Source organism: Pan paniscus, chromosome 23 (assembly GCF_029289425.2).
Source record: "Pan paniscus chromosome 23, NHGRI_mPanPan1-v2.0_pri, whole genome shotgun sequence".
NCBI classification, from domain to species: Eukaryota; Metazoa; Chordata; class Mammalia; order Primates; family Hominidae; genus Pan; species Pan paniscus.
The window spans coordinates 48,237,062-48,255,333 of record NC_085927.1 but is presented as its reverse complement, the minus strand read 5'-3'; the positions used below and the strand labels follow the sequence as shown (position 1 = coordinate 48,255,333).

Here is an 18,272-nt window from a genome sequence, read left to right as displayed (position 1 = left end):
TTCGGGGTGACCCAGGGGTTCGGGCCGCGGGGCCCTCCCCTCGCCGGGACACACCTTGCAGAGGAGGGGGCGGCGGGGACGGGACCCGGGTCTGCGCCTGCGCACACCCTCGCGGCCCCCCCCGCCCCCCCGCCGGGTACCTGTCACGGCTACCGCCGCGGCGCTCGCCCGCCACGTTAAGTCGGATGGCGGGAGTAGGGGTATGGGGCGGGGGGCGCGGGGAGGGTGGCACGGCGCGTGCGTGCGCGGGAGTCGCCCAGCGATAACTGGGAGTGCGCGCGCTTGCCGCTCGCTCGCGTCCCGGAGGCGGAGTCTGTGGCGGGGGGCGGAGTCTGTGGCGGGGGGCGGAGTCTGTGGCGGGGGGTGGAGTCTGTGGCGGGGGGCGGAGCGGGGGCGGGCCTATGCTAGTCACGTGGGCGCGGGGCGGGGTGGGGCGGGGCGTCTCCGAGCGGCGGGCCGAGGGAGGGCGCAGCAGCTGCACACTGAACACTTTCTGACCCAACAGTCCCCCAGCGCCGGACGCGCCGCGCCCCGGCGGCTCTAGGGACCCCCCCCCGCGCCTGCACTTAGCCCCGCGCCCGAGGTGAGCCCGGCCCCTAAATCCTCCGGGCGGGGGTGGGGGTGCGGGACGCTCCTTTTTTGTTGGGGGTCTTGGAGGCGCGAAGGCACTAGGCGCCTCGGCGGATGGCTGCACCCCTCGCCTGCGGCTCCCCGTGTCTTTTGGGGGGCCGGGTGCGGGCGCGGAATCCGGGAGGTGTCCGCACAAAAGGCCGAGAGAAACTCCGCGAGGCCTCCCTCCCTCCGCCCTCCCCGCCCCCTCCCCTCCGCGCGCGCTCCTCCTCTTTCAAACCCGGCTGGCCCGAGTGGAGTCAGCTCAGTCCCGGCAGCCGCCGCGCGAGGAAATGGCCGAGGGGCCGGAGCCACAGGTAACGGGGGGCGCCCCCCGCCCGCGCCAGCCGGGGCGCCCGCCTGGTCCTGCGGAGGCTCCCGCGCCGCCCCCGAGGTGCCCGGCTCTCGTTGTCTTGTCCCCCCCCAGGATGACCTCAGTTCCCCGTCTCAGCTTTCTAGCTGCTCTTCTAGGGCGCCCCCTCCCCAGCCGGCTCCTGCGCTTCCGCTGGCGGGAAGGTGCGGGCGATCCCGGGCTGCATCCGCTCTTGGCCGTCACACTCACGCCGCACGATTCAGAAGGGCTTGGGGTGCGGGGTTCCCTGAATCTCCGGCGGGAGCGGGGGTCCGGGGGTCTGCGGGGGTGGGCGGTGGGGGGCTGTTCCGAAAAGTTGGGTCGCCCCGCGGGGCGGGTCTCCCAATTTGCCCAGTCGGCCCTTGGGGCGCGGGCGGAGGGGGGACGTTGGCGTAGGGTCCCCCGCGATGCCCCGGGAAGGGCCGGGGCAAGTTGGAAATGGCCAAAACAATGCGTCGGGACAGGCATCCCCCGTAAACAATGGCCGGGACGGTCCACACGGGCCAGGCGGAGGGCGGGTCTAAGGGACCGCGGGAGGGGCTGGGCCTCTCCGCGGACCCCGAGGTGCGCCGGGTGACTCCCTCGGGTGCCCAAAAATCTGTCCCCGGAAGTCCTGGGGCGCCTGCTTATCCCTGAGCAGGGATGCACGGGGCTGCGTTTCCTGCATGTGTGCGATAAGGTGGCTTTTTTTTCCCTCCTCTAATTTTAAAGATTTTAAGTCTTAATGTTCTATAAACACTTAAAGAATATCTTTACAACTCAATTGTAGTGGAACACCCAAAGCCAGCTGGAAGCAGAACTGGGAACTCTAAAGGGCAGGAAGGATTGAAATGCTAGCCCAAAAGTGCTGCTGCTGTTTTTTTTTTCTTTTCTTTTTTTTAAAGGGAAGTTTCTGCCAGGAGGTGCCAAGTGGTGAAACCGCTCAGTTTCAGGCACAGCCCTCTTGTCTCTCGATTTGGCCCCGACTGCGAGCCGGACGGGATGGTGGAGGGGTGGAGGGGCGGAGGGCGCTGCTGGGGGCCTGGGAGGCTGGTTTTAGGGCTGCCTGGGCGGTACCGCCCGAGGGGCAAGACCCGACACGCGGGGCGCGCGCCGCAACGTGGGTCCCGGGGATTTGAGAAGACGTTCAGGGCCCGGGTTGGAACCCACATTTTGGGATTCTGGGTAGGGCCACCGAAGACGGGAAGGCGCATTCTTGGGCGGATGGGGTGAGCAGAAGGGGAGTTTTCCGCCAGGTTTAGTTACAGGAGCTAGAAAAGGCCACTTCTGGGACCCTGGCATCTGGGCCACCCTGAGAGCCCCAGAAACTTTTTTCTCTTTTTCTTTCCCCCCCACCCCCCAGAAAAGGATAGTCATTTCAGGTTTAAGGCTTTGGTGTATTGTTCCACTTCGAAATTCCTTGAGCCTCAGTTTATCTTCCTGAATCAGCCTATGGGGCTTGGAGCGGAGAAAGTAAATGGCCGTTGCAGTGGTCCACTGGCCAGTTTGGGGGTCCTGTATAATTGGCCACTGTGTGTGTCAGGCCTCTGAGCCCAGGCCAGGCCATTGCTGACACAAAGCTTGTTTGGTGGTCTCTTCACACGGACGTGTATGAAATTTGGTGCCGTGACCCCAACCCTTAAGAAGGTTCTTTGTAATTCTCCCCACCCTTGAGAATGTACTTTGTGAGATCCACCCGAGAACAACCCCCTTTGACTGTAATTTTCCATTACCTTCCCAAATCCTATAAAATGGCCCCACCCCTATCTCCCTTTGCTGACTCTTTTCGGACTCAGTCCGCCTGCACCCAGGTGAAATAAACAGCCATGTTGCTCACACAAAGCCTGTTTGGTGGTCTCTTCACACGGACGCATATGAAAGTGTGTCCTACAGCGTAGCTAGGTTTCTTAGTTTTGTAGATCGTTTGGAAGCATTAAGCTGTATGTTTTAAGAAGCCTAGGTCTGATTTAGTTCAGGTTGATTCAATAATGTCTTCATCGCTTTTGAGTTGGTTGAATGACTTGACATGAGATTAAGCTCAACAAAAGAAAAGGTGAGGTAGCAACAGCTGCCGTCCAGGCCTGGCCACTAGGTAGGGGTCTTAGGAGGCCTTTTACCTTCTCTTTTGTATATGTCGAGAAGGACATTTACAATGTTCTTATTTTACTGTACTTCTTTCCCCTGAAGTGGATGTTCTTTCTTGATTGATATCAAACAAGACTTAAAATGCTAAGTTTTATGATACTTAGACAATGAGTAATAGATGTAGTTTCTAAAAGCCTTTATGTGTCTGCAGTGACAAGTGCAGAGGAATAACCTCATTGCTTTTTGTCTGAAAATATAACAGGCAAGCCACTAGTTTGTGCTTACTTAATGTGTGCTAAGAACTTTTAAGGTCTGTCCTTAATGGTAGATAACTTTTTTCCTTCTGAGAAGTCATATTTATTTTAGATATTGTTTTGTTCAGTATTCTGGAGACTAATAGTGTTTCATTTTGTTTCTTAACCCTGATGTTGCTGCCATTTTTAATCGGTTATATTTAAATTCAAGAGGCAGTAACTTATTTAAAATACAGTTGTCAGTAGTTACAAGGCAGATTTATCATTTAATTGTTAGAATAGGATTAATAATCTGTTTGTTTGGAATTTTAATTATTTGGCGTGATGAGGAAAGCTAGTCCTTTAGAATTGTCTTTATTTGCCTACAGAAGGAGTAAGTAGAGGACAAGATATGACTCTTATTGGTGAAGGACACACACTTTTTTCTTTAGTGTCCCACTCTTTTAATCCTTTTGTCTTCACATTTTTCTAACGCTTTGCAGTTTGACCTTTGCTGTTTTTTAATAACTTGTGAGATCGAAGTTTAGCAGTTGTGTTGGGTTCCTATTCCCTTCCACTTCTTACTCAAAAAAAGGAACTAATACACCACTTAGAAAAAATTTGTAGAAAACTTTTCTCCCCTTTACCCTGAGGAATCTATTTTGGTAACAGGTCAAAATTTTTTTCCAGGTAGTAGGGGAGGAAGGAGCAGTGAAGGTTTTGACTTTGACTGCCTTTACTTTTTTAAGGTGGGGGTAGATTTGCATTTTCTTTGTAAGCCTCCATTTTTGGCAGGAAAACTTCAGAGAGGAGTAGGAGCCCCTAATCCCCTTCCAGTGGACTTGTTTTGGAGGAAATCTGAAAATAAGACTTAATCATCAAGTCACTTATAGACTGATGAAATAATTAAGGAATATAATGGCCTGGCAATGACTAAGTCCTTCTATCTCCTCATTGCAGGTACATGCTTATCACTTTTTTCTCTCTTAACAACATTTATTATGAAATGGCATGTTTTTGCCACAGCAGGGTAGCCATTTCCCAACCCTGGAGCACTCTTAATTCTGAGATGCCTGATTAGAGCCTCAGGGGTCCCAAAAGATGTGCTGTTTTCCCACTTTATAAAATTACATTCTTTTCTCACAGTTGTCACAAACATGATATTGGTTGATAAGAACTTTGGAGTAGTTTTAATGACTCTTGACTGCCTGAAAGATGCCACTTTAAAAAAGGAGCTACTTTTAGCTGACTCTATTTGAAAGTAAATGATTGGACCCTTTTTATGTTTTATATGAAGCTTTGTTTCCATTTGCTTAAAAAAAAATTAAAATTGTCCCATCTCCTGTATGCCCATATGGCCTGTATGTTATAGATTTTGAGGTTGCTGGGTATGATTTGTTTTAAATGGTTCCTTCCTAATTTCCCATTTCAGTTTAATCCCTGAGCAGAATGTTTAATGAATGAATTGGGAAGGTGAAGCTGAAGGACTGAGCAATGGCTGTTTTCAAGCCTTAGAATTAGAAAGTAGGAATGGAAAACACGAGACAGTTGCATAAACTGAGTATTCCACTAATAAAATAAATGTAATAAGATTTTAAATCCAGTTACTTCAATTGAAATCTAAAAACAGAATAGTTTTTAGATTACTGGGATATTAAAAAGTAAAAACCTGAAAGGTATTTACAGAACAGCTACCAACATGGAATTAAAGGAATCTCAATCTTGTTAAATATTCTGAAGAGTGAAGGGTTTGGTTACAGCATGTAAATTAAACTTGAGACAATGGCGGGTGGAGGGGCCTTGATCCGCACACCTCTTCTCCAGATTCTGCGGGGGGGAGGGGTGTTAACATTTAAATGCACTTGGAAGAAAAAAAATTTATTACACAAAGGAAATTTCTTGAATTCGGGTGAAGGAAGCCTGATTATTGAATATCACTTAATGGCCTCATTTTAGAGGCAGTATAAAAACTTTTCTGAAATGCTCATGTTTTTAGAGTAAGGTGAACTGGGTTATTTTTCCCCAACCAGTAATAACGGACAAATTTGCAGTGGTATCTGGGGCAAAGGTTTTTGAATTTAGACCATGAGGAGAGATAGAAATCTGACTTTAAGAAAGTGGAAGAACAGGGACCATTCTCTCCTAAAATCTGCAGCTCACGATGACATGCTCAATTCTTGTACACATCTATCTTCCAGATAAATAGGGGGGAAGCCCCCGCTAGCCAGCTGCCGCCACATACTACACTTTTATATTTAACGTTGGAATGCTTTCCATTTGAACATTTGTTGACTGACTGTTCTGAACATCTCCATTACTTCCTGCCCAGGGTATCAGCATAATTGAGTTACTGGAAATTTGGGGACAGTTTGGTAATTTTATGATAAAGTTGAGAAATAAAATTACTAAACCTGAAAAGGCAGCTGAAGAAGTTGTATGAGAGAGTTAGTTGGATTCCTTACTTAGCCTTTGTTCTTATTAAGCTTTACAAAACTTGTTTCTGACCTCCACATGACTGTACTTCCTATAGAAAAGCTCCCCCAGACTCAGAAGCTAGGTTTTTAACAGACTCGTGTAGTGTTTCTGTATTGGTGTTCCATTATTTTCTGGTGTGTATGGAAACCTTTGGAATTTAAAATGTAGTTAAATGGACTGGAAATGTAGACTCTAGACATTTCTTGAATCAGCATTAGGAATAATAGTTACTTTTACTTCTACCTCTATCAAATAAGGATAACATAAAGCATCTCAGTTATACTGAAGAAGTGTTTCTCTTTCTTTTGTAATCAATATAGAGTTTTTCTTCAGTTTATAAATCGACTGAACAATGATTGTATTATTAATTGAAAGGAGACTTTCCCCCTTGATTTTGAAAGCAAACAGGTGACTGGAAAGAGCCAGATATACAACTTTAGTATGTAGTCAGCAAAAGATAGGATGGGGAGGGGAATATTTAAATCTTGCAGAATAATGATCTTATGCCTTAAAAGGCATTGCCTAAGCTTGTATTTAGCTAGGTTACTTGAATTGTGTTTAATTCAGAGCGCTCATTGGAAAAAGTGGTATGGTGTACTGGTCTAGTAGTGGGTATAGTTATTTGTGTGTGTATATATATATAGATAGATGTGTGCATACACGTTCAGTGTTTTCATTGCAGAGAGTTAGTGCAGGTAAAGATAGAACAGTTTATTAACAGTTAATTAATTTGCTGAAATCTTTTTTTTTGGTGCAGTTAGGCCTGTCAAATTTTTACAGATATTTAAGGTTGTACTGGTTAAGTAGTAGTAATAGGAGAAAATGGATAGCAATGCTTAATCTTGCTTAATTAAAGTTTTTAAAAATTCACTTTCCTTATAACTTTTTTTCAGATCAGGATGTTTTTAAAAACCACTTTGCAGATGACAGTATCTGTTAATATTGAAACTAAAACTAGTATGTTATACTTTAAGTTCTTACTAAGATCCCTTAACTGACCTTAACTGATTTAGGATGAATTCAGGCAGTTTCTAGTTAATGACACTCAAATATGCTATATGATTATATTTTTATAGTACTTTGGTCTCTAATCCTATTTAAAATTGGTAATTTATGAACAATTTTAGCAAAATGAAATTATTTCCTTTACAAGCTTCCCAAGTTGAAGAGTTTAGGCTGTAACGTTAAATATAAACTTTGAATATTCCAATCTTTTTCTTTCGCTTAACTTGGAAGCATCTTTCCACAGCTAAATTAGGAAAGTTGGGTTGACCATTTAGCCTCATGGGTGTGACCCCTAGTAATTTCCTTGAAACAGTGTTGAAGAATTTAGAGCATTAAAAATAAAAAATAAAAAAACCTGTAGCTTTTTGATTGTTAGTAGATGGCTATGCAGAGTTTTCTCCACTTGTCAAATTAAGAAAAAATACTGTGTGTAAAAGACAGAGGAAAAACTTTCAGAGAAAATGTAAACTTCTAGCAAGATCTTGGAGATAATTTTGTAGTTTTCAGGGTACAAATGCATTGGCCAGAGAATAGTAATTTAAGTTGAATTTTTAATAACTCCTTATTTGGACACCTCAGTAACTTGGGAAAAAGTAGCTTTGTTAGCAGTATGACAAATTGTGTATAAATATAATTTTTCTGTGTTTTTGAGGACTTTGAATACCTTATTGCTTCATATTATGGTAGATACATATTCCATATCAACAGTGTAAGATAACCTGTTAAGCAGAAGAAACAAAGAGGCTGTGCTGTTTCTAAAAGTTAACAGTTTGAGTACATCAGGATGTAAAGAAAAATATTCCCAAGTTACAGTAATTGTCAGCAAAGTGGCTGTTGTACCTAGTTAGTTGTACTTCAGCACAGATTACTGTGCTTTTTATTAAGCAGTGTATAATGTGTCCTATTTGCTAATTTCAAGATCTATAGGTAGTGGTAGAATTCATGGTAGCTTTAGTGACAAATCAGAGTGTAATTAGTGACCTAAAGAACATCACACTTCTATTCCAGCCTTTTGTAGCAGTGTGGTTCCTACTGGGTTTCAAAGATTACGCTCTGGTAAATTTTAAAAGTATCTACTGAAATAATCCCAATAGAAGTTTCTTTCAAAATATGGCTATACTCAATAGCCCACTTGCCTTAGGTGTTAGGGGGTATATGAGTTAAGTTCTGTCGTTTACCTGAGTAAAGATTTTAAACTGTTTTTAAACATTGGAAACCATTTTTGTGAAGTACTTGTCAGTAAGCTCAGCGTGTTCGTAATGCTCACTTTCTTGCAAGCTAGAAGCATTTAGATTATAGTGTTGGATTATAATATCCTCCTTTTCCCCTCCAGTTCTTTGTCGAGAAAGACAATTTACTTTATCAGCAGTGCCATCCGTTTACTGCTGCCTTCTGTGTGCAGGAGTGTGGAGAGCTGGAGGCTTCTGGGAAGGCTTGTGTTTGTGCACACACCCCATTCAATTGGAATGGTGATTTGCTGTTAGTAGATTAGAATTTCTATTTTGCTGTATTCTGTTATTAACGTCTTTATTGTTACAACCACTTTAACGATTACTGATGAGCAAATTGGTTTTAAGCGATGTAAACCTGGTTTAAAGTATTATTCATTGTCTTAGAGTTTAAGGAAGTGTTTTGTCTAGTATGTTAGCAGTTTCTAAGTCAAGAGCTGAAGGCATTTGCTGTCAGAGATAGCCCTAGGATGCCCAGCATTTTTGTTTTGGAGGGTCGTAAGGAGAGTTGAGTATAAATCCAAATAGTGCAGTTTTTGTTTTGCTTGTGCTGATCAACTTTATGGTGTGATTAAATACGATTTTTTTTATTATGCTCTTGAAATTGTACTCTTAAAATTGCAGAATGGCAATTAGATGGCAGTCACTGATAGCCATGTAGAAGTTTTGATGAACATGCAACTTAATTTTAATTTCTGATCAGTTACGTTTAGTGACTGTGGCCAAACGTGCATACTGATTCTACACGTGTGCTAATTCCATGACGTTTATTCACCAGCTGTGTGTCACGTGCCTAATCCTGTGTCAGGCACCTTGTTCCAGGCATTGGGGGCAGCAGTGGACAAGGCAACAGAGTCTCCATCCTGAGGTGTTACTTTTAGAAAAAGACAGTTACAAGCAAACAAACAGGATGGTTTTAGATCTGGACAGAGGTTTTCAGAGGAAGTCATCCTTGAGCTGTCAGAATGCTTTGGGGGTAGGGTGTGCTGGGTAGTCAGGGATGGCACATTTGGGGTGCCTAAGGATTGCTGTGGCCCTGGGAGCCTAGGACAGTTGGTCACAATTGACTATTAGAGTCAGTCTCAGAAGCTTTCCTGGAGAGAGAATTGCTGCTGTTTTGCCAGGAGGGTTTCTTTCCCCATCTGACCACACAAGAAGACCCCTTGGCCTAGAATGCCTGCCCTCATCTCCAGGTCTCCCAGGCTGTTCACCCTCCCAGGCAAAGTGGAAGCTTCCTCTGTCCTAAGATCGTTTCCCACTGAACCTCCTTCCTTGTCCTTCACTGCAGAGAAATAATCCTACAAGGTCTTGTGTGGAGAGTGATGGTAACTTCTTTAACCCAGATAATTGAGAATTGGAACCAAAACATCTGTCTATTAATAAATATTTTCAGTAACTAAGTTATGCTGTTTCCCTGAGTGGGAAATAACACTCCATCATATTTCTTTTTTTTTTTTTGAGCAAGAGCGGGGAGTCAAAGTCTCGCTCTGTTGCCCAGGCTGGAATGCAGTGGCGCAATCTTGGCTCACTGCAACCTCCACCTCCTGGGTTCAAGTGATTCCCAAGTAGCTGGGATTACAGGTGTGTATTACCATGCCCAGCTAATTTTTGTATTTTTAGCAGATAAGGGGTTTCACCATGTTGGCCAGGCTGGTCTCCAACTCCTGGCCTCACGTGATCCACCCACTTCGGCTTCCCAAAGCATTGGGAGTACAGGTGTGAGCCACTATGCCCGGCCTCACATCATATTTCTAATCCCGAGACTGTAGAGCTGGTGTCTCTTTTTGGAAAGGATGTCAGTAGAGAAGTGGAGTTCCCCAAAATTACAGTTTCACATATTAGTCAAGTTTCTAAAATACAGTAATAATGTTGAGAGCTGACATAGGGACTTAGTTTTTTTTTTTTCAAATTCTCACCTAACTTTGATTTTGCTAAATAAGGACATTTAAAAAAACCCAAAAAACTCCACTATTGCCTATTGCCACTGTTTGATTTTTTAAAAAATAAGCATATTTTAGCATCTACAAATAGGAAGGACCTCAAATAAATGAGTCTTTGTTCTTGGCCAGGGAAAACAGTGTTGTCAGCATTTGATAACTGTTTTTCTAGGGTATGTGCTGTTATTCAGTTAAAACTTGCCTGGGACGCTAGCATTCAGTAGATACTTGTTGAATAAGCAAATGAAACTTAAGCTTCTATGTATAGAAACCTAAGTCACTTCACATTCTGATTAGCAGAGTAATTGAATATTCTTTTCAGTGTGTAGATCTATCCCCAGAACCACAGAATATTGGAACTGTAAAGGCCATCCTATAGTTTAACCAACTGCGTTAAATAGATAATAGAAAGATGTGGTATGTGGCAGTGACAACTTGAAGGTTGTGACTAGAACTCGGGTCTCTGGAGTGTTCTATTATATCACACCAAGCTGGTCACCAGCCCATGTGTTGATCCTCCATTGTGATAGCAACAAAGAAGAGACTTCAGGACATTCTTTCCTTTACCCTAATCCTTGATCTTCAGTCTTATTTAGAAAAGCTTAATGTTAAAGATCTAGTTTATTCAAAACTAAAGATAACAAGGAGTATGAGAATTTCTATTTCGGAGTGTAAAGGAGGAGATGTTTCCTTGGCTTCTCTGAGCCTACAGGCCTTCCTTGCCCTTTAAGGAAGTAGAGAGAGGGAGGAAAGTAAAGTATGCTTTTGTTTTTTAAGGTTACTTTGCTGGGAGTAGTTTGCATGCCTTTTGGTTTTCTTGGGTGGAATTAACTGACTTAAGTTTTAAGTAGTTGGGACTATTTAGAAACAATGCCTATCCAATGTTTGCCATAAAGGCAGAGGGTATTGGCTTTAGAAGTTAATTCTTCTCCAGGAGTGAAAATTAGCTTCTAAACCAGAAGCAACAGAGCTAAATAAAGTAATTTTCCACCTGGCCAGTGCATGATGTGAAAGGTAGATTAAAAAAATGAGAGGACCCATTTTCTGATGAAAGACTAAGCCATGTTCAAACAGCCCTGTTGAGGATTTTATTTTAAATCTATACATTCACAAAGGAGCTTTGTGTATGTCTTTCCCTATTTGTTGTTTGGACTAGGAAGCCCCACCCGGTGCTTGTTGAAGGCAGAAAGTTGTGGAAAGCAAGCCGGGATTTGAACAGTGGATTGAGGTTTTGAATATCCAGTGAACCAAAATATATCAGGGTTTCCCTGGCCAAGATGAGTGACCATTCTGAGGTGTTAAGTATTTCTTGCATGGGGATTTTAGGAAAAGTTTCTGTATTTCTGTGCTCATTTTGTTGACCTCTGTATGTGCAAAATCTCTAAGGGGGTGTTTGGGCACTTAGATTGGATGCAGATTTGTTTGTATATGAAACAAATTTTAAATTGTTTTGTATACACTGGATTTAAAATATTTTACTAAAGTGTTTTAATGTTTTCATCTTAATTTTCACAGTTCTTATAGTCTTTAGATTTAGGGAGGCTGCGGATGGCATCCACATGTGCATTTTAGTGGCATTTAAAATGTATTCAGCTGAATTTAACAATTTCTGACCTAAAACTTGACATTTTAGATTTAAGTCGGTAAAGCACTGATTTAAACTGGATTTTAACTGGATGAAATTCTGATTTAATAAGTGTACTGACTGGATAAAATGCCAGTGATTTAATTAACAAGCACATTTAACAGGATGCCCTATATATTAGTTAAAAGTGAAGCAATTGAATTAGGTACCATTTCAAAATGGTTGCTATACCCACTCACTCTCTCTATCCTCCAATTAGGGTATATTTTGAAATGGTTGCTTTTCCCTTTTCCTTGTGTAAAGAGCCTGAGGAAATTTTCTTCAGCCTTCATCGTGAGAACCTGGTGGGGTTTCTGGAAGTAAAATTCATGAAAGTATAAGGGGCCCCCAAGACGGGACTCCAACAAGTTTTTAACTCTCAAGCTAGTCCACACTCAGCCACCAGTAAATTTATTGATTACCATTGAAGTGTTCCTACCCGTTACTGGCTCTGTGGCTTCTGCTCTCAGGTAAACTGTGATTTTCTATAGTCACCCATCTCTCTAGTTTTTGAGAAGGTGGTTTCCCTGTGACCTCTACTCTCGGACAGATCTAAGAAAAGTTGTTGATTTTCAGTTTATCTTTTTTTCCGTTGTGAAGATGGGAGTGATGACTTCCAAGTTCTCTACGTGTTGGAGTGGGAACTGGAAGACCTAATTAACTTAAGAAACGGTCAAACTGTTTTCCAGAGTGGATCTAGCACTTTACATTCCTGGCATTGTATGAGAGTTTCAGTTTCTCTCTATCTTTGTCAACACGCCATCTTTCTAATTTTAGACATTCTAATAGGTATCTAGTGGTTTCTTATTATAGTTTTAATCTGCATTTCTCTAATAGCTAGTGATGATGACCATTTTTTCATTTGCTTATTTGCCAGTTGCAAATCTTTATTAGTGAAGTATCTGTTCACATATTTTGCCCATTTTTTAAAAGTTGGGTTGTTTTCTTACAATTGAAGTTTATTTTTTCTTATACTCAAAATTTTAGTTGACACATAATAAATTGTACATATTTATGAGGTACAATGTGATGTTTCAGTACATTTTACATTGCATAATGATCAAATCATGGTAATTAGCATATCCATTGCCTTAAACATTTACCATGTCTTTGATGTAAGAATATTCAAAATCCTCTCTTCTAGCTAGAACATGAATGTATTTTAAATGTACAACTATTTGTTTTCTCACAATCCTATAAAATGATAGCTTGAGTCAATGAGTTATCCCCCCAAATCCTATCAACCTTGTTTATTTTAGTGAAATTTAATATTGTCTAGAAAACACTAAACAAACATAGTTATTCAGAGCGGATAACTGAGCCCTCTGGTTATTCTCTCTAACCCACAAAGGAAGCTGAACACTTGATGTAAACTTCTTCATCAGAGTAAATAATAAGAATCCCCTCCATTACATACAAAAGAAAAAATAACTGGAGAGAGAGTCTCTGCTCTGAGGTTATTATCCTGTGGTCTTTGGTTTTGGTACATTCTCCCCCACCCCATGCCCTTCTCCCTCATCTTTAATGAGTATCTGTATGTATGGCAGAACAGTATGTTTTTTTTTTTTTTATTATACTTTAAGTTTTAGGGTACATGTGCATAATGTGCAGGTTAGTGACATATGTATACATGTGACATGCTGGTGCACTGCACCCACTAACTTGTCATCTAGCATTAGGTATATCTCCCAATGCTATCCCTCCCCCCTCCCCCCACCCCACAACAGTCCCCACAGTGTGATGTTCCCCTTCCTGGGTCCATGTGTTCTCATTGTTCAGTTCCCACCTATGAGTGAGAATATGCGGTGTTTGGTTTTTTGTTCTTGCGATAGTTTACTGAGAATGATGATTTCCAATTTCATCCATGTCCCTACAAAGGACATGAACTCATCATTTTTTATGGCTGCATAGTATTCCATGGTGTATATGTGCCACATTTTCTTAATCCAATCTATCATTGTTGGACATTTGGGTTGGTTCCAAGTCTTTGCTATTGTGAATAGTGCCGCAATAAACATACGTGTGCATGTGTCTTTATAGCAGCATGATTTATAGTCCTTTGGGTATATACCCAGTAATGGGATGGCTGGGTCAAATGGTATTTCTAGTTCTAGATCCCTGAGGAATCGCCACACTGACTTCCACAATGGTTGAACTAGTTTACAGTCCCACCAACAGTATAAAAGTGTTCCTGTTTCTCCACATCCTCTCCAGCACCTGTTGTTTCCTGACTTTTTAATGATCACCATTCTAACTGGTGTGAGATGGTATGTCATTGTGGTTTTGATTTGCATTTCTCTGATGGCCAGTGATGATGAGCATTTTTTCATGTGTCTTTTGGCTGCATAAATGTCTTCTTTTGAGAAGTGTCTGTTCATGTCCTTTGCTCACTTTTTGATGGGGTTGTTTGTTTTTTTCTTGTAAATTTGTTTGAGTTCATTGCAGATTCTGGATATTAGCCCTTTGTCAGATGAGTAGGTTGCGAAAATTTTCTCCCATTCTGTAGGTTGCCTGTTCACTCTGATGGTAGTTTCTTTTGCTGTGCAGAAGCTCTTTAGTTTAATTAGATCCCATTTGTCAATTTTGGCTTTTGTTGCCATTGGTTTTGGTGTTTTAGACATGAAGTTCTTGCCCATGCCTATGTCCTGAATGGTAATGCCTAGGTTTTCTTCTAGGGTTTTTATGGTTTTAGGTCTAACATTTAAGTCTTTAATCCATCTTGAATTGATTTTTGTGTAAGGTGTAAGGAAGGGATCCAGTTTCAGCTTTCTACATACGGCTAGCCAGTTTTCCCAGCACCATTTATTAAATAGGGAATCCTTTCCCCATTTCTTGTTTTTCTCGGGTTTGTCAAAGATCAGATAGTTGTAGATACGCGGCATTATTTCTGAGGGCTCTGTTGTGTTCCATTGATCTATATCTCTGTTTTGGTACCAGTACCATGCTGTTTTGGTTACTGTAGCCTTGTAGTATAGTTTGAAGTCAGGTAGTGTGATGCCTCCAGCTTTGTTCTTTTGGCTGAGGATTGACTTGGGGATGCAGGCTCTTTTTTGGTTCCATATGAACTTTAGTTTTTTCCAATTCTGTGAAGAAAGTCATTGGTAGCTTGATGGGGATGGCATTGAATCTGTAAATTACCTTGGGCAGTGTGGCCATTTTCACGATATTGATTCTTCCTACCCATGAACATGGAATGTTCTTCCATTTGTTTGTATCCTTTTTTATTTCCTTGAGCAGTGGTTTGTAGTTCTCCTTGAAGAGGTCCTTCACATCCCTTGTAAGTTGGATTCCTAGGTATTTTATTCTCTTTGAAGCAGTTGTGAATGGGAGTTCACTCATGATTTGGCTCTCTGTTTGTCTGTTGTTGGTGTATAAGAATGCTTGTGATTTTTGTACATTGATTTTGTATCCTGAGACTTTGCTGAAGTTGCTTATCAGCTTAAGGAGATTTTGGGCTGAGACAATGGGGTTTTCTAGATATACAATCATGTCGTCTGCAAACAGGGACAATTTGACTTCCTCTTTTCCTAATTGAATACCCTTTATTTCCTGCTCCTGCCTAATTGCCCTGGCCAGAACTTCCAACACTATGTTGAATAGGAGTGGTGAGAGAGGGCATCCCTGTCTTGTGCCTGTTTTCAAAGGGAATGCTTCCAGTTTTTGCCCATTCAGTATGATATTGGCTGTGGGTTTGTCATAGATAGCTCTTATTATTTTGAGATACAAATGAATTTAAAGGAGCAACCAAAGAGGCACCTGCGAAAGAAAGGTGAGTAATAGATAGTTAAAAAAAGTCACCCATCAGCATAAGTGTGCATAGAACTATACACACACACAGGCACATGAGCAAATATATCCATCCATCCATCCATTCATCCATCCATCCATCTATCCATCCACGCTTCTCTTCATCACACAAACTACACAAACTAATCCATGCACAGGATGGAAACCTAAAATAAGGAGAAAGGAAACTGATGGACATTGTGGAATTTACTCTCAGGAGCCTGCATGGCCATAGAGATTTTTTTTTTAACAGAGTTTCCAACTCGTCTCATTGTAGCATTTTTTTGTAACTTTGCATCCTTCTTTGATGCAATTGTATAAAGAGGAGCAAGTAATAGGAGAGTTGCTTCTTCCTGTTAGTGTATTTGTCACTCTTAGTTTCTAGTAAGCAGTTTTTTTATGGGACTCAGATTTCCTGAGTTGAGACCCTACCAGATTGGCCCAAGGCAGGAGGGAGTCCTATTTGCAACACGGAGGAGATAGTGGCCAACAAGGAGCAGTGAAGCTTTGGGCTGAAAAGAACAGAACTAATGGAATGTGGACTTGTCCCTCACCCTCCAGAGCTCGGTCCACATGTGAGGCTGGTGCCCAGACCCAACCCCAAACCCACCACCTCACTGGATGCAGCCCTTTCTTAGGCCCGCAGCTACTTTCCTATGTCTCATGGACAGCGAAGACTAGCATGATGGGTGAAGGATGGAGGTGACGGAGGCATTCAGGAAGTCAGCCCTTAATGGGATTAGCAGGCTGACCACCTGCACAGTGGAGTTGAATTGAAAAGAAATTTACCCTCAAAAGGCTGTCACACATTGGTCAGCTTCAGTGGTAGAGAATTCAGTTAAATCTTGAGTCACTGAGTCTTGGATAGATGCAAAATGTGTGCTACAATTATATAAAGTATGATGTGTAGGGAAAATGGCATGGCAGATTCTAACTAACCAAATGCACCTGAATTCTGTAAGGTTCAAGCAGTTTACATGTTGAAAGTTAGTTGGAACTGTTTTTCACTGAAAACGTTAAGTCTGGGAGTTACATGTTGTCTTACTATGTATGTTTTAAGTTCTTCGGCACTGCCGTGTGTGTGAATTGAAAGAGTGTCTTCTGGTAGACTGGCCAATGCAACATATGAACTACAGAAATACAATTACACATGTATAGATGTATATATGGACACACATATACATGCATTCATACCCACAACATGCAGAGAGATTGAGATTCGGGCTATTGACTCTCACGAGCATCCATGTGAATGAGGAGTTCCCTTGAGACTAGTTTTAGAGTCTTCTCAGGATGAGCTTTGTGAAGAATATTCTTTTGTTATTTCGATGGAGGCAGGAAAATGTGGAAGAACTCACAGAGGGAGGCTTTTTATGTTAGTGTTTGTCACTTTTTGTTTTTGTGAGAATGAGACTGTACTAGTAGTGTGGATCGAGGGGGAAGCAAATCCTGCTTGGAGCCAGAAGGAGATAGCAGTGGACAAAGAGCAGAGACTCCCAGTCAAAGAAGAGAACAGACATAATAGCCCTGGAAGTATTCCCCACCCTCCAGAGTTCTGCCACTATGTGAGGCTGACTGCCTGAGCCCATACCCATCATCACACGGGATGCAGCCCTTGCTTGATGTCTTCTGCTACTTGGCCCTAACTCTTGGGCAGGAAAGACAACTAGGATTGGTGAAAAGTGAGGAGGTGATTGGAGGTGAATGAGAATGAGGAATTCAGATGGGATTATAAGAAGGATAACTTACAAACTAAAGTTGAACTGGAATTAAATCCCCTCAAAAAAGGCTGTTACACATTGAGGTGAAGATACAGTCACTTCCCCTAGACGCATCGCTATGTTCACAGCCTAAGATATTCACTGTTGGCGTATAAAACCTCGTTTCTAATAAAAAAAAAGTCATACCAGGTCAGTTTAGTGATATAAGTACATGTGAATATTTAAAGTGTAACCAGAGAATAACTCATAGAGTAACTGTAGCTATTTGGTGCAAAACATTTAGAATTAGGCATCGTGTCTGTTTCTGACCATATTTGTTCTTTAGTCCCCATCCAAATGAGCTGACGGCAGTCAGCATTGATGGAGGCATCAAGGACATGTGAGTTATAAAAGATGTACACACAAACACACACACAAACATAACTATGACAGAGAGAGACAGACAGAGAGAGAGATTGAGATTAGTGGGATTTAGTCTGAGGAGTGTCCACAGCAATACAGAGTGTCTGACACAGTTTATTTATCTTCTCACTGTAGCAGGTATAGGTAAACTTCCACATTTTTCCAGTCGTTTTGGAAAAAAGAGAAACAGACTACAGAGGGAGGCTTCTGTCTGTTACTGTCTTGTCACCCTTAGTAAGTAGCAGGCAAATACCTTAGAAACTCAGATTTCTGTGTATGAGACATACCAGAGTGGGCCGAGGGAAGAGAGAATCCTGTTTGGAGTGAGGAGGAGGCAGGAGTACTTGGGGAACTGTGAAGCCTTCAGCAGAAAGCAACAGAGCTAAGAGCCTTGGAGGTGTTCTCCACCCTCCAGAACTCTGCCACCACGGAGGCTGGTGCACCAAACCTCAAATCACCATCCTATTGGATTGTGCCCCTGTGTCAAACCTCTAGTTACCTGACCCTTTTTGTGGGGCATGAGAAACCACCATGCTGGGTGAACATAAGGAGCTAATGGAGGGCCTTTTAAGCAGGACATTGAATGGAATAAGAGGGCTGACTTACCTACAAACTGGAGTTGAGTTTGAAATAACTGCCACCACAAAGTCTGTCACACATTTGGACTGAGGTCATAATAAAGAGGTTTACTTAAATAGGGAAGCATTATTATTTTCCCCCGCCTAAGATTTTGGTTGTCGCCATATAAATCCTCATTTCTAATAAAGAGAAAAAGACATTCCAGGTTCCAATAGTGCTATACACACGAATAGTCAGAAATTAATTGGTTTCTGTC

At 42.3% G+C, this 18,272-nt stretch overlaps 1 protein-coding gene across 12 annotated transcripts in view; it reads left to right on the top strand.

Annotated features, from left to right (window-relative positions):
* The first annotated feature begins 410 nt into the window (after positions 1-410).
* The window catches only part of LOC117977447 (putative tyrosine-protein phosphatase TPTE), a 59,060-nt gene continuing 41,198 nt past the window's right edge, over positions 411-18,272 (top strand). For 5 of the 12 annotated variants that reach the window (XR_010111796.1, XR_010111792.1, XR_010111794.1 and 2 more), the window contains exon 1: positions 427-583. Coding sequence is in view for 4 of the 12 variants with exons in the window: in XM_034948838.3 (XP_034804729.1) it covers positions 685-926 (242 nt within the window). In the remaining 8 variants the exon portion in view is untranslated. Of the gene's footprint in view, positions 584-617; positions 927-18,272 lie in introns of those variants that run through there. The other 7 variants (XR_010111793.1, XR_008622577.2, XM_034948838.3 and 4 more) reach the window with 6 other exon arrangements.